Source organism: Megascapheus bottae, chromosome 6 (assembly GCF_031878675.1).
Source record: "Megascapheus bottae isolate mThoBot1 chromosome 6, mThoBot2.hap1, whole genome shotgun sequence".
NCBI classification, from domain to species: domain Eukaryota; kingdom Metazoa; phylum Chordata; class Mammalia; order Rodentia; family Geomyidae; genus Megascapheus; species Megascapheus bottae.
The window spans coordinates 62,614,848-62,631,046 of NC_143514.1; the positions used below are offsets into that span (position 1 = coordinate 62,614,848).

General features: G+C 52.0%; 1 protein-coding gene across 1 annotated transcript; it reads right to left on the minus strand.

Moving 5' to 3' along the window:
* Positions 1–277: 277 nt before the first annotated feature.
* Positions 278–15,826, minus strand: Tfap2e (transcription factor AP-2 epsilon). The gene is made up of 7 exons (XM_090333810.1): positions 15,800–15,826; positions 15,024–15,503; positions 14,075–14,126; positions 5,199–5,421; positions 3,602–3,720; positions 3,123–3,264; positions 278–840 (listed from the first exon to the last, which is right to left on the minus strand). The coding sequence occupies exons 1-7, from the start codon at positions 15,824–15,826 to the stop codon at positions 558–560; spliced, it is 1,326 nt and encodes a 441-aa protein (XP_090189936.1). The 3' UTR covers positions 278–557.
* Positions 15,827–16,199: the final 373 nt, after the last annotated feature.

Consider the following 16,199-nt stretch of genomic DNA (forward strand, 5'->3'; position numbering starts at 1 on the left):
GGACTGTGACAGGCAGCCTGGATTCAGTTCTGTAATTTCTGCTTCTCTTCTGGGTTCCTCAAGGGCCCTTCTGGCCCACTTTTCTCCAAGAGTGGAAAGGGTCTAAGGAGCCCACTGGGACCTCCTGTCAACACCCCTTTTCTGGGGATAGGAGAGTCAGGAATGAGCGTTATCAGCTCCAGTAGCACCTCTGATGTGTCCACAGTGGGCTCTCTTGCTACAAGTAAAAAAAAACGAAGACTTCAATGGAGTGCTGTGCTCCATAAGCCCCATTTTTTTTCACACCAATGTCCTATCCAAGCCTTTCTTAGCAAAGGTCTGAAAATGGCACACATGCAACAAATACCCGGACCCTTAACTTACCAGCAAATCTCCACAGACAAGCCTCCCTCTCTGACTCCAACCCAGACCCTCAGTTCTGAGGTTTCTGGATGGATGTTCTCATTCTGACCTGACTGGAATCCCACCTTTTGGTCCTGCCAGGGCTACACCCCACCCCACCCCCAGGAACTAAAAGAATCCTTGGGAGTCCCTTCATGACAGGGTGAGAGATGCAGTTATTTCCGGTGCTTGGCATCTTTCTCTGAAGCCTTGGTTTCACTGTGTCCACTCCCTGCATTGCTTAGAAACATCTTGTCCAGTCCCTTGAGTGATTCCAACAGGTAGTTCTGGAAGGCGGTGAGGGCGGCACAGATGGCAGGCCCACCAAAGCCATGTGTGATGAGGCTGAAGTGTGTCAGGCAGCTCTGCACCCCAGGCTCCAGGATGAGCGCTGGACGACTGTTGCCCAATGGAGAGCGGTCCTGAGCCATCAAGTCGGAAAACTCCTTGCAGATCTGCCTGGGGGGGAACAAAGGTCAGAGGTTAAGGATAAGGCTCTGAGACCAGAGACAGATCCACAACATGCTAATAGACTATTTCTTAGCCCTCCCAAGTCTACAGTGATTGTATCCATTTTACAGAAAAGGAGACTAAGGTTCAGAGAAGGTAACAATACTAGCGAATTTATTTTCATAATATCACTATAGCTTCTTTTCCTGTGGATGTACTGCCACAAGCGAAGTGAACCCCAACCGTTTACTACCACATCACAGAAACTTTCTTTGATCCCTTTTTCCACCCTTAGATACCCAGTGCTTCATAGAACCTTGTCTGACATTAGGAACAGTCCAAAATCTGCCTTGCCTGGTTGAAATGACAGCTAGCAGCAAATATTAACTGAGGCCTAACATATGCATCATCTCAGTGTTCCCCCAAAATCTCTCCTGTTAAACCCATCATATGGATAAGGAAACTGGTTTTAGATGGGGTTAGGTGATCTGCCAAAATGACTGAGCTAGAGTTTGGATCCAGCACCTCTCTGGCCATTACCTAGTTCTGTATGTACCTCAGGCAAAAGGATCAGTCATCATTCATCTTTGTGCCACCCTGGAACCTAGCCAGCATCATATGTAGACATGACTGGGATCTGGAAATGCTCAGTGTGCATGCTGATTCATGAATGAGGTGGGCTCCACCCAGATTAGGCTTCTCCAGCCACAGCATGAGCAAAGGGCCTCCCAGGTCTCCATTTGCTAGTCCCATGAGTCTAGAGAATGGAAGAAAGCCTCAAAGAAGAGGAAGGGTGGAATTGTGGCTGGAAGGTCTACCTCAGGCTGGGGGACTGGACAAGCTTATAAGAAGGAAAAGCACGGGGCCAGGAGTTTTGCCTAGTGGTAGAGTGCTTGCCTAGCATGCACAAAGACCTGGGTTCCATTCCTCAATACCACATACATAGAAAAAAGCCGGAAGTGGTGCTGAGGCTCAAGTGGTAGAGTTCTAGCCTTGAGAAAATCCAAGGACAGTGCTCAGGCCCTGAGCTTAAGCCCAGGACTGGCAAAAAAAAAAAAAGAAGAAGGAAAAGCACATGAATTCCAATCAGCTAGACTGGGTGGAATTTATGTAGATCTTACTATGGAGACCTTAAAAGTTTGCATTTAGCCTACAGATAGTGGTTTTTCCATTTGCGTCTCTCCTGTTCCCTTCCTCTGTTCTTCCCCTTCATTAAGACAATGCCTTGGATGAATGTTTGTATTTCTGCAAAATGCACATGTTAAAATCCTTGAGGGCCAGGAGTTTGGCCTAGTGGTAAAAATGCTTGCCTCATATGCATGAAGACCTGGGTTCAATTCCTTGGTACCATGTACATAGAAAAAGCTGAAAGTGGTCTATGGCTCAAGTGGTAGCAGTCTAGCCTTGAGAAAGACCAAGGACAGTGCTCAGGCCCTGAGTTCAAGCCCCAGAATTGCCAAAAAAAAAAAAATTCTCCTTGAGATGAAGATGAAGTCTTTGGAAGGGATTTCGTCATTGGAGCAGGGCAGGTAGAACCCTTATGAATGAGATTAGCTCCCTGCTGAAAGAGATCAGAGAAAATCCTAGCTCCTCTACCAGGTAAAGACAGAGCAACCAAGTGTTGTCTGTGTTCAAGAAAGTGGGCCCTTGCCAGGCAGGGCTTACCAATCTCCAGAACTGCAGGAAATAATTAAACTGCTACCCAGTTTATGGTAACGTGTAGCTGTTCAAGTGGACAAAGAGCGGGGGCTCTCTTTATAAAATGCTGGAATACTTGATGGGTGAGCCATCTAAGATTTGGGGGGCCTGAGCAGGGTTGCTGAGGGAACAGAGAGGGAATCTGAATGAAGGTCCAGGATGGTATGCAGAGACCTGAGCTGAAATGGCAACATGTAAATGGTGGTAAGAGAGACACCAGTGGACCGTGGAGGGGTCAGGTGTGACCTGGGGCCCAAAGAAAGTCCCAGGGCAGGAACTAACAGGCAAGACTCAGCAAGAGGAGCCTTAGGCCCTCCTGAGGGGAACTGTGTAGCCCAAGCCATGGGCCCGTGAAGATGAGTACAGTATGAGCATAGGCCTGTGACACCATTTATTCTGATACATAGGACCCAGATATGTTGACACGTGGGCATGCTCATGGAGGTCTGTGGGGTGAACGTGGTGGCCATGTGAACCTAAGCAGGAAGCTGTGTGTGCCATGTGTCCATGTGTGCGTGCTGAGTGGTGTTCGTGGTGTTCGGTGCCTAGAACCAGTGTCTGTCAGTGCCTTGCTGCCACATTTCCTCACTCACTTGGCAGCCAGCAGCATGCTCTTGCGGCTGTGCAGGTCCCCGGGGTCAGCGTGCTGGCGGCACAGGTACTCAGCAGCTGCCTTGGCTGGGAACTCGGTCTCGCAGACATAGCCAAAGTCTCGGGCCAGGTGCATAGCTTCTCCTGGGGGAAGGAAAGATGTCACTACCTCAGCCAGGAGCCCAGTTATGAAGCCCCAATCCCTTAGCCAAGGGGCCATCCTATCCCCTCCCCAGAATAGCTCCAGCCCCAAATCCATTGCCCGGGTTTGAGACCACTTGGGCTGGGTTCTGAGCTCCAAGAGGGGACCTGGGCCCATCCGAGTCATCAACCTCCAGGGAAGGAGGCAATCTTCCCCACTGATTTATTGACCACATCCAGATACTGACCATTCCCCTCCACACACACACACACATACACACACACACACACACACACACACACCACTACAGCTGCCTCTCAAAACCCAAGCCTCACTCACCCTCCACCAGTGAAGTCAGCAGGGTTACATTGGCAGCCTTCCGACGGCCAGCTGGCAGGTTAAGCCCAATCTTTTCCAGCCTTTCCCGCAGACACCGGCCACCATTCTTGGACTTGGCCCTTGACATGCACAGAGACACACACACACACAACCATGAGGACAAAAAAGACGCTTACAGGCTAAGTGATCCCCAAAGGGCCTTGTTGACCCTACCAGCACCTATTGAGGCTTGCATCTGTCCTTGGAAGTTCTCTGGGGTCTCTCAGCACGATCTCAACATCTCTAACCTCACTCCAGTTTTTCAGTCGTCTCCACCCAGATCCAAGAATCTCTTATTCAGGGCTGGGAGCTTGGTCTAGTGGTTAAAGTGCTTGCCTAGCATGCATGAAGACCCGGGTTCGATTCCTCAGTACCACATACATAGAAAAAAGCCAGAAGTGGTGCTGAGGCTCAAGTGGTAGAGCTCTAGCCTTGAGAAAATCCAAGGACAGTGCTCAGGCCCTGAGCTCAAGCCCAGGACTGGCAAAAAAAAAAGAATCTCTTATTCCTCCCCAGGCTTCTTAACAGAGTACAGTAGAACAAAACAGCATCTTAGGCTCTTTCCCCATCTGAACACATTTACTGGGGCTACACAGACTTGTATAATGACATTCAAAGAGACAGAAAGACACAGATACACACACACAGCCACTTATAGACATACAACAGATGAACACACACTGAGGGCCAAGATTACAGAGACATATACACACCAGTAGAGACACCTATGCAGAGATGCACAACATGCAGAGATAGACACAAATATATTCGCACCAAGTCAGGATACCAAACACCTACAGACACTCGGGGGATGGAGGTGTGGTTCAGGTGGTAAAAACATCAGCCAAGGAGCAAACGTGTCAGATACCCTGTTACCAGGTTGGAGTCCTGGACTTAGACAAAATAAATAAATAAATAACCAACTTCTTGCAGTCCAGGCACTCAGGGATTCACAGAGATCCCTCCAGGATTGCGAGATGAGACCAGGAATGAGGAGATCACACAATCATACAGAGACAGCCCCACAATGGAGCAGGCATATACATATACACTTAACTAGCTGCAGATGCATACACACACACACACACACGCGTGCGCACAGTGGGACACATTTCCATTAACAGTTAATGTGACCATCTCCTAAAGCAACACGGACATGCAAAAAGAAACACACAACTACAAAGGTGAACCAAAACAAATCATGGTCTCCAAGCCACAATGAGGCAATGAGGCATGCAGGAAGGGAGAAGATGGCACTTCCCAGAGCCAGCCTTAGTCCTCATCCTGCTCACTGTGAGTCCTCATCCTGCTCACTGTGAGTCCTCAAGCCCTTCCCTGTGCCCAGGCTTCTTTCTCTCCTAAGTCCCGAAGACCTATTAGAGTTGCTGGGAACCTGGGACTGCCTAGACGGCCTGGGCTCTTGTCTAATGAGGAGACTGAGACCAAGATAATGTAAGGGGCTAGGAGGAAGCTGGTTCCTTTTCTGATGCCTTAGGCATGAAGGGACCAAAGACTTTGGCTGGGGTGTTGTGAGGGGGTTGTGGGCTAGCCTTCCTACCTGCGAAGGACACCCCCCAGGAGGGAGGCATTGAGGCACTCTGGAGGTGAGAGTCGCCGCTGCACCTCCCCCACGGTCACCTTGTACTTGGATGTGGAGCTGAGCAAGGAGAGACGGCCAGGAACAGAGCAGAAGACTTCACTGGGGTTGGTAATGCCGCCAACCAGGCTGTCTTTGGCCAATGAGAGGGCCGAGAGGCTGCTGGCTTTGGAGGGCATGGGGACTGTGGAGCAGAAGCAAGGAAGGAGAGAGATGAGGATATGGAGCCAGCAACTAGCCAGCTGTAGATCAGGCACACTGATGATAAACCAATGTGCATGTTGAAAGATTTTCACACCTTCTGAGACCTTCTGAGGTCCTGCTTTACAAAGGGAGAAACTGAGGCATACTGAGATTAAATTGATATGCCCAAGTCCTCTCAGCTGATGGTCATGGACTCTGAACTCAAAGCTGGACTTCTTGGTTTTTTTTTGTTACTGGGAATCAAACCCAAGACAATGCATTTGGTAGGCAAGTGCTTTGTCACTGAGCTACATTCTAGCTGGCTCTGAACTTCATGTTTCCTCCAGGAGCTAGGGTGATTTACATTTTTTGTTTTTGTTTAGGCTATTTTTTTTTGTGGATCATGGAACTTAAACTCCACCTGGGTGCAGTCCCTGAGCTCTTTAGCAAAAGGCTACTGCCCCACCCCTTAGCCTAAACAGTGTCCCTGAGCTCTTCAGCTCAAGGCTACCACCCTACCCTTGAGCCAAGCCCCACTTCCCATTTTCTAGAGGTTAACTGGAGGATAAGAGTCTCAGGTCCTTTTGTGCCTGGGCTGTGGCTTTGAACCCTGATCCTCAGATCTTAGCCTCCTGAGTAGCGAGGACCACAGGCGTGGTCTCTCTCTCTCTCTCTCTCTCTCTCTCTCTCTCTCTCTCTCTCTCTCTCTCTCTCTCTCTCTCTCTCTCTCTCTCTCTCTCTCTCTCTCTCCCTCTCTCCCTCTCTCCCTCTCTCCCTCTCTCCCTCCCTCCCTCCTTCCCTCCCTCCCTCCCTCCTGCCCTAGGGATCATTCTGAAAAAAAGCTGTGGTCCAGGCACCAGTGGCTCATGCCTGTAATCCTAGCTACTCAGGCCCTGAGTTCAAGCCCCATGACTGGCAAAAAAAAAAAAAAAATAGATACCTGAAAAGGTAGACTGTAAAAAATATTTGTTGGTACTAGAGTTTGAATTCAAGACCTGGAGCCAAATCTCCCATTGTATAGTGTATATGTTTTAGTTTTGATTTTCATGATGGTACTGGTGCTTAGCTCAGGCTTTGGGTGCTATCCCGGAGTTTTTGTTGCTCAGAGCTATGCTCTGTACTCTACCACTTGAGCCTTAACTTCATTTCCAGGTTTTTGATCTGACACCCAGCTGTACTTGTATATATTTTATACCACAAACTTGGTTTAAAAGATTCATTACAGGGGTTGGAGGCATGGCTCAGCCAATGAGTAAACATGAGTCCTGGTCTCAGACCTAAAAAAATAAATAAATTACTATACCTTCTCTAGGAAAAAAAATATCTATAAGGAGGACAATGTGACTCTTCTCTCTCCCATCACTCCTACCCAGAGGAGGGGCTCAGAGGAATAGGACATTCATAACTCCAGCCAGTTTCTATTCAAGGGGGCCTCCTGGGGCCTAGTTTCATGAGAAGGCAAAAGGCTGTTTGTGTTTCTGCAAACATGAGCATATGTCATGAAAATAAGTGTACACAAAAATGATACATTCAGTTGGGTGCAGTGGCTCACACCTGTAATCCTAGCTACTCCAGGAGGCTGAGATCTGAGAATCAAGGTTCAAAGCCAGCCCAGGCACAAAAGGACCTGAGACTCTTATCTCCAATTAACCTCTAGAAATGGGAAGTGGGGCTTGGCTCAAGGGTAGGGTGGTAGCCTTGAGTTGAAGAGCTCGGGGACAGCGCCCCAGCTGAGTTCAAGCCCCATGATTCTCACAAAAAAAAAAAAGATACATTCATATCATATAATCAGCACATGTACAGTATTCATTTTGCAACTACTCAGCCATAGCTCCATGCACAGATACAGTCTCTGCTCTGGAGTGAGTGGGAATGTGAATGCATGCACAGGACATGCGCAAGTGCTTTCCTCTATTGATGCCAGAGTTCTATAAAGTGTAGCCAAGTGGAAGGGCAGGTGTGGCATAGGGACATGTGTTTGTGTCTATGCATAACAGACCTTGTGGCTTCTCCACCTGTTCCTCAAAAACAGCAAGAAGAATGGAAAACAAGGTTAGGGAAGTTGGTGGACCAAGGAAGGGGCTGTCAGGTGAGAATTCAATGAGCACACACTGCAAAGCCAAACCACTACCATTTGTCCTCCACATCCACAGGCTAGCCTTTGCCTTAACGAACCCTCATGGAAGTAGTTCATTCATCATGTCCCCTGGTGACACATGCAGAACCCACTCACATACGGACTAGACACAGATACAAGAGCTTGTGGCTACTCAGAATAAGCATCCTGTCCCAAATTTATTAGCTACAGGTATTAGGTACCATCTGGCTACTAAACCTGAAGGTGCAACAAATTGTCCCAGAATGTGTTAGAATTACAATTCCCACCAGGTGCCAGAGGCACATGCCTATAATCCTAGCTACTGAAGAGTCTGAGAACAGAAGACAGCAGTTCAAGACCAGCCCTGGCAGGAAAGTCTATGAGACTCTTATCTCCAATTAGCCAACAAAAAGCCAAAAGTGCAGCTGTGCATCAATTGAACAAAAAAAAAATCAAGGACAGTATCTATGCCCAGCACACATGCATGCAGGTACATACATTATAATGCCTTCTTCAAGAAAATATAGAAGCCAGGCATGGTGACTCATGCTTGTGATGCTAGCTACTCAGGAGGGTGAGACCTGAAGATTGCAATTTGAAGCCAGCCTTTGCAGGAAAGTCCATGAGACTCGACTCCAATTACCAGAAAAGCCCAAAGTAAAGCTGTGGCTCAAGTGGTAGAGTGCTAGTACAAGGACGGTGCCAAGGCCCTGAGTTCAAGCCCCAGGACCAGCACAAAACACACACATACATACAGAGAGAAAATATATGAGAAAAACTCCTTCAGGATCTTGGGTTAGGGCAGAGTTACAACATCAAAAACACAATCCATAAAAGAAAATGGGCTGAGGGCCGGGAGTTTGGCCTAGTGGTTAAAGTGCTTGCCTAGCATGCATGAAGACCCGGGTTCGATTCCTTGGTACCACATACATAGAAAAAGCCGGAAGTGGTGCTGAGGCTCAAGTGGTAGAGTTCTAGCCTTGAGAAAGTCTGAGGACAGTGCTCAGGCCCTGAGCTCAAGCCCAGGACTGGCAAAAAAAAAAAAAAAAAAAAAAAAAAAAAAAAAAAAAAAAGAGTAGAGCACTAGCCTTGAGGAAAGCTCAATGACAGTGCCCAGGTCCTGAGTTCAAGAAAATGGGCTGGACATAGTGGCTCACACCTGTAATCCTAGCTACTCAGCTAGCTGTGAGGATCAAGGTTCAAAGCCAGCCTGGGCACAAAAGGACCTGAGACTCTTATCTCTAATTAACCTCTAGAAAACAGAAAGTGGGGCTTGGCTCAGGGGTAGGGCAGTAGTCTTGAGCTAAAGAACTCAGCACCCAGGCCAAGTTCAAGCCTCATGACACACAAAAAAGAAAGAAAGAGAGAGAGAGAGAGAGAGAGAGAGAGAGAGAGAGAGAGAGAGAGAGAAGCAGAGAGAGAGAGAGTGAGAGAGAGAGAGAGAGAGAGAAGGGAAGGGAAGGGAAGGGAAGAAAAGGGTGGCCAAGAGAGTTTGGCCTAGTGGTAGAGTGCTTGCCTAGCATGCACAAGAACCTGAGTTTGATTCCTCAGTAACACATACCTTGAAAAAGCCAGAAGAGGTACTGTAGCTCAAGTAGTAGAGTGCTAGCCTTGAGAAAGCCCAAGGACAGTGCTCAGATCCTGAGTTCAAGCCCCAGGACTAGCAAAAAAAAAAAAGAAAGAGACCGGGAGTTTGGCCTAGTGGTAGAGTGCTTGCCTAGCAAGCTAGCACTCAGTACCACATACACAGAAAAAAAAGTCAGAAGTGGTACCCAGGCTCAAGCGGTAGAATGCTAGCCTTGAGAAAGTCCAAGGACAGTGCTCAGGCCCTGAACCCAAGCCCAGGACTGGCAAAAAAAAAAAAAAAAAAAAAAAAAGAAAGAAAAGAAAATGACTAAAAGGAGTGGGGAATGTGGCTTAGTGGAAGAGTGCTTGCCTAACATGCATGAAGCCCTGGTACCTGCACATACAAACAAGAAAAAACAACAATATGCTAAGTAAAAGAAGTGAGATACGAAAGTCTGCATAGTTAATCTATTTATATTGCATTCCAAAATATGCAAATTTAGACAGAAAGCAGATCAGGAGTTGCCTGAGGCTTGGGTGAGAATGAAGATGTTGTACAGATGGGAATGCGGAAATGCTGAGGGGAGACAGAAATGTCTCCAGTAGTTTGTGGTTGTGGTTATAAAACTACATACACTTGCTACAAAAGAAAATCATAAATTGTATTCTTCCCATGACTGAAACTTGACCTTACAGTATCAATTAGTAAACATATTTAGGGATCACTGTGGTACATGCCTGCAATCCTAGCACTCAAGATGCAGGGACAGGAGTAGGAAGCCAGTAGACTGTGTCATGATATCTTGTCACAAAATAAAATAATAACAAGGATGAACAAATGGGGTGGTACTCACTAGATACTGTATTCAAAATGAACTCCACAACTTGTAGGTGGGGGCAGGAGGGAAAAACTGGCAGAGTCAGGGAAAGGGAAACGTCGTTCAAAAGAAAATGCACTCATTTTCTGACTTATACAGCTGTAACCCCTCTGTACATCACCTTTATAATAACAACAAGTTGCTAAAAACAACAAACCCACAGAACAAAAAACGAACAGAAAAAAAAAATGCAAATTCCAGGGTCAGGAGTTTGGCTTAGTGATAGAGTGCTTGCCTAGCATGCATGAAGACCTGGGTTCAATTCCTCAATACCACAAACAGAAAAGCGGGAAGTGGTGCTGTGGCTCAGGTAGTAGAGCGCTAGCCTTGAGAGAAAGCCCAGGGAGAGTGCTCAGGCCCTGAGTTCAAGCCTTGGGACTGGCAAAAAAGAAAAAAAAAAAAAAGCAAACTCCAGGGCCATTTGTACTGTTAGGGTTGAGGTCAGCAGAAGCAGTGAGGAGCTGAAAGGGAGGCAGGCTCACATTTCTAACTGCACTACCTAGAGAACATAATTTGAGGTCCCAAAGGCCAAAGATGGAGAGGGAAGGAGCAGGGACACGAAAGCAAGCAGGAGAGGCAGCTATCCTCCCCCTAGCCCACTAGTCTCCTTCCTCCCCATGAGACTTGCTGGTTAAGTTGCTTTCTTATCTACTACCAGAGGGCTTCTTTTAAATATACTCCTTTTCTTTCTTTTAACTGGACTCCTTTTTTCTCCTGTTCTAAGCTCTAGGGAGGTTTCCCCTGGTCCTCAGGTAAATCTCCAACTCTGCAGGGTGCTGTTCTTTCAGCTGCCGGGGGAGCTGAGGACAGTGTAAGTTCAGGATAGGATGCTGCCTTGGTGTCAAATTCTGGTAAAGTCCATTATGAGAGGAAAACAGCATTTTTTTTTCTTTAGTTTTTAAAAAACACAGTAAGAGTCCCCAACACAGTGGTTCATGCTTGTAATCCTAGCCATTCAGGAGGCTGAGAGGTGAGGCTCAAGGGTTAAAGTTTGAAAACAGACTGGGCAGGAAAGTCCAACCCTGAGTTTAAGTTCCAGGACACACACACACACACACACACACACACACACACACACACACACACACGCACACGCAGACACACACACACAGGCACACAAACTGATGTTAATTTTTTTTTTTTTTTTTGGCCCCAGGACCTCACTGAAAACCCACCCCACCCCCAGCCCCAGACCTAAACTGGAGGCTCAGGCTTGCCAGACTCCCCACTTCCCTGCTGAACCTTTGTGGCAGAGTGAAAAAGGGCAGAGCAGAGTGTTTACATCTGTCACTGTCCAGGAGCCCCCCAGAGATCTGAGTACCCCGAGCCTGCCCGGGGGGAGTTCCCTGCCCCGGGTAGACACCCACCCCAGGGGCCCCGCAGCGGAGGAGGGAGGCAGGCACCTCAGGAAGTCTCACCCCGGGACCCCTCCCCGACAGCTGTGACTGCGTGAGCGCCTTTCCAGCCTTTCCTCCTGTCTGGGTTTTCCACGGGGAAGGCTTGTGCACAGACCGTGCCCAGCGTTGGTGAAAAGGCCCTCAGTCCTCCTTTCCCACCCTCTCTCTCCCAAAGTACTGAGGCTTCAGAACACAAGCCACCGGCTGGACCGGTTCAAATGCGCCCTTGTCGGGAGCGCGCCCCACCTCGGGCGCTGCCCACCTCCGGACGCCCGGGGCTCCGGGGGCCCCCCCATTTCTCCTCCCGCCCAGTCTTCCAGGGGCAGGGAATGACCTGGAAGTGAGCAGCGGCGCTGGGTCCCGCGCCCTCCGCCCCGGGACAAGTGCCTGGGGTCTGGGGACCCCGTGAGGGTTTCCAGGCTCGGCTCCTGGCTGGCACGGGTGGGATGGAGACCCCCGGCCACCCCCAGCCCCGGCGAGGAAGGCCGCTCCTGCGTGCAGCTGGGGTGCAGAGAGAGGTTCGGGCCTCGGGACCCCGATCCCTCCCGCCACGGCTGCGGCCCGGGAACCACCAGGCTCCCCAGCCATCCTCATCCGAGCAGCCCGAGGATGAAGACGGTGCTCCACGTCCACCCACCGCCCGCGGGGAGCAGAGCTCGGCCGCGGCCCTCCATCTGTGCCGGGTGTTTGCGACGCCCGCAAGCGCAAGCGCGGGCACCGACTTTCTCCCTTCCCCAGAGATCCGGCTGAGTGGGAACCCGGAGCTTCTTTTCGCTGGGACCCCCATCCGGACCCCCCCACTCCCGACCCGGCTCGGATCCCTTTGCTCCCCGGGTTGTTGAGACGCCGACAGCCATGAGACTCCACTTTTCTTGATCAGGTCACCGTCGCTTCACCTGCTCCATGAGAGCGTCCATCCCTGCCTTTCTCCCCTTCCCTCCATTTCACGGGCCACCCCAGCCCAAATTCATTGTTTCCTGGGACACATCTAACATGTGTTGGGAGGTTGGGTCGCTGAAGACCTTTGAAAACAACCAAGTCTGGATGGTTTCCAGTCTCCAGTCGTTCTGTCTTCTGGCCTGAGTTTGGGTGAAGGTTCACAGGGCAGTATCAGATCCGTTTATCTTTCCCCAGGGCACAGCCTCCTCTACAGCCCCTTCCCAAAACACATCATTGTGGCTTCCTAGGAAGTCAGTGAACCCCTGCCCTTTAGCCGCAACAGGAGTGAGGAACCTGAGGCTTGCAACGATGGTCCCACCTCCAGTAGCCAGGGAACAAGCCCAGTGGCTAGAACTTACAGCTGGCAGACCTGGCTCTCTGGCTCTCTTCTCCCTCTGGATGGAGCCAGGCACTGTTCACAAAACCAGAAAAGCTCTGCAGGTAAAGAGCTGGATTCTGTGCCCAGCGTGATTCCCTGCACCCTCCTCAGCTTCCGGTGACCCAGCCCCAGTTCCTGGAAGCACCCCTCCACGAAATTCTGAGAGGCTTGTCCTCTCATGCTGCCTCTCCCTCCCCCCAAACACTCTAAGTCATCAAGCCAATGCTCAGCTCCTGGTAGCCTAGCCCTGATTCCTGGAAGTCCCACCATGTGCACTATCCCTTCTGCCACCACAAAAATCCCCTGAGAACCTAAGATGGCAAACAGAAACTGGGCTTGACTTCACTTGTTTGAAAAACACCTCTAGCCAAATCCTGGGCACCATCCACTCCCACGTGCCTCCAAATTGTTTTAGGCACCCACTTAAAATCTAAGGAGCTTGTCCACGGCTTCCTTCTCACTCTCCATTTCGCTCACATTTCCCTGCCATGGGCAGAACTTGGTCCTTGGAAGAGATGAGTCTCATACTCCTTTGCTTTTATAGTGCAAACAAAATAGCAGCAAATAACCAAACAACAACAACAAAAAAAACCAACAGGTGCCCCGAAAATACACAGGGAGTGATCCCCACATGCTTAGATCTCATCAGACCAAAGAACAAATTCAGACACAATAGAGAACCTAGGAGACACACAGGGAAACCCCCAAACACAATGAATCCCAGCATACACAGTTGCAAATCATAAACACACCCACTGCAACAAACACACACTAAACAATATTGATACCTAGGAAGGGAACACACAGACAGGTACAGGACCCTAAAATCGGAGATACAGGAGCACATAGCCTAATATACAATAATATTCACACATCAGCTCCTGTAATCCCAAAATGCCACAGAAAGCTCTGGCTGAAAAAATTTCCCTAGAGGAGTGCAAGCACCCAAAGCTTTATTAGGACAGAAGAGAGGGAGAGAGGGAGGGAGAGAGGGAGGAAAGGGGGAATGGGCTAGCCCTAGTGCTAAAGTTCGGTAAAGTGGGAATTATTTATCAAAACCTATGGGATCAACATTCCCATCCTACTTCTTTGGAAAACGGGAAAGAGGTTCAACTCTGCTAATTAAGTCCAGATCCACCTCTCCCCAGGCCATCCTGCTTGTAGCTGAGGAAGTGCAGACCAGCTCCCGTCCACCGCAGGTGGCAATCACCTCGCTCCCCACCCCCCAACCCCCACTCCCGCCAAAGCCACTACTGGGCCAGAAAGAGTGTTCTGGGGCCACCGAGGTTGGTGACGCACCAGGAAGCACCCAGAGAGGTGAAGAAAATGGGGCCCTGAGCCCTGGGCCTGCACTATCTCGCCTGGTTCTGCCCAGGCAGTGGCACCCCGTTCCTTACCTTTCTTGATCACGGACTGGTCTAAGAGGCTCATTCCCGGCTCATCCATTGCCTGAAAATGGGAGAGGGCGGTGGTGAGGTGGCGCGGTTACCCAGTTGTCTGGTTTGTCCCAAGCCCCTGGCTACCCCAGGTTCCCGTGTGCTCCGCCCCACGCGCGCGCAGCACCGCTGCCTGGGGCGGCGACGGGCGGGACCAGGAATCTTCCTGGCACCGCACCAGCTGCGGCCAAGCTGGAGACCTGGGTTCTCTCCGAGCGCTCGACAGGCGTCGGCGCGCCTCCCTCCGCTCCGGGCGCAGGCCAGCCACCCCCGCAGACTGGGACGGCGCTGGGAGGTCCTGCGGGACCCGACCGCGCCAGCCCGGAGGGGAGAAGTGTCTGCGCAGGGTTGCTGCCATCCGGGCACCGGGCACGGATTCAGCGCCCTGGCTCCATCGCCCGGGACTTGGTCAGTGGCGAGGAAGGGACAGGAGGAGGAAGTGCACTTGTCACTTGCTTTGCGTGTGTGCCCGTCCTGGGGGCTTGAACTCAAGGCCTGGGTGCCGTCCTTTTGAGCTACATCTCTACTTTTAATTGAATAATGCGTCTCCTGGAATTTTCATCGGACATGAGTCTCGTGGAATTTCCTGCTCAGGTTGGCTTTGAACCGCGGTGCTCAGATTTCAGCCTCTGGATCTCAACTAGGATTACAGACGTGAGCCACCAGCGCCCAGCTTGTGCCAGCCTGCGCTCGCTCTCTCTCGCTCGCTCTCTCTCTCTCTCTCTCTCTCTCTCTCTCTCTCTCTCTCTCTCTCTCTCTCTCTCTCTCTCTCTCTCTCTCTCTCTCTCTCTCTCTCTCTCTCTCTCTCTCCCCCTCTCTCTCTCCCCCTCTCTCTGTCTCTCTCTCTCTCTCCCCCTCTCTCTCTCTTTCCACCTCCAGTTATGGTCTCGACCCATCCTGGGCCCCTCACCTGCAGGTCCTCCAGGCCCGGTGGCGCTGCCAGCCCAGGAATGCCGAGGGGAGCGTCGGCCAGGCCGTGCGCACCGTCGGCCAGGCTGTGCAGGAGCCGAGGCACAGCCGTCGCGTAGTCCCGGCGCGGATCCAGGCCCAGAGCCCGGGCGGGCGGTGCTAGCAAACCCGGCGGCTCGTCGTGGGCACGGGCGGCCGAGCGGGGCGCGGCCCAGGCGGCCTGCGGAGGCTGCGGCTGGGCCAGGGGCGCCAGGCCGCCGTAGGGGTCCCCGGCCAGGTGCGGGAAGGCGGCGGCTGCGTCGGGCGCCTGGCCGTAGGACAGCGGAGGCTGCGGGTAGGGCGGCGGGAAGTAGGGCGGCTGAAAGTCGGCGGCGGCGGCGGCCGGCGTGTGGCAGAGCGGCGGTGCCGGCCCGTAGGCCGCCTGGGGCAGAGACGACAAGCGGGCGCCGCCGGCCGCTGCGCCCAGCCCGTCGGGGCGCTCCTGGTGGAAGGAGAAGGGGGCGCGTTAGACGGAACACCCGCGGCTCGACGGACCCCGTCCCCCAAAGATCCGCCTTCACTCGCGAGGGCCCATCTCGCCTTGGGGTCCCCCACTGTCAATTACTGAACGACCCGCGGGCGCGGGAGCCACGGGCTGCGGCTCGGCGGGCAGGGTCCCCCCGCGGCGCGCCCCCCCTCCGTCGGAAGAGATCTGGTTGGTGCCGGCTGAGGCAGGACGTTTCCCCGGTCTCCCCCGCCCAAGGGCGTCCCGGAGCCGCGGGACCGGAGACCACTCACCATGGCGGAGTAAGTGTGCACCAGCATGGGGCGGGCAGTGCGGGGCGCGAGGCGTGGCGGCGGCGGAGCCCGCGCTCGACGGCAAGCGCGGCGGGAAAAGGAGAGCCCGCGGGGGATGCAAGTTACCGCAGCTGGAGGACTCCCCGTCCGGACCCCCGTGGACCAGAGGGTCTCAGCGACAGGCGCCCCCGGGCGGGTCCATGGAAGCGGAACGGACGGGAGCGGCGGACCGGCACTTGGGAAAGTCGGCCAGCGGGTGCCATGCGCCCGCCCGCCTCCCTGTGAGCGCAGCCCGCTCCATGCACTCCAGTTATAGTGGCGAGGGCGCGCCGGGCCTCCGGGGGCGCGCATTAAAGAGACAAGCCGTGGCCTTTCTCCGGTTTTCCCCCCAGAGGGCCGC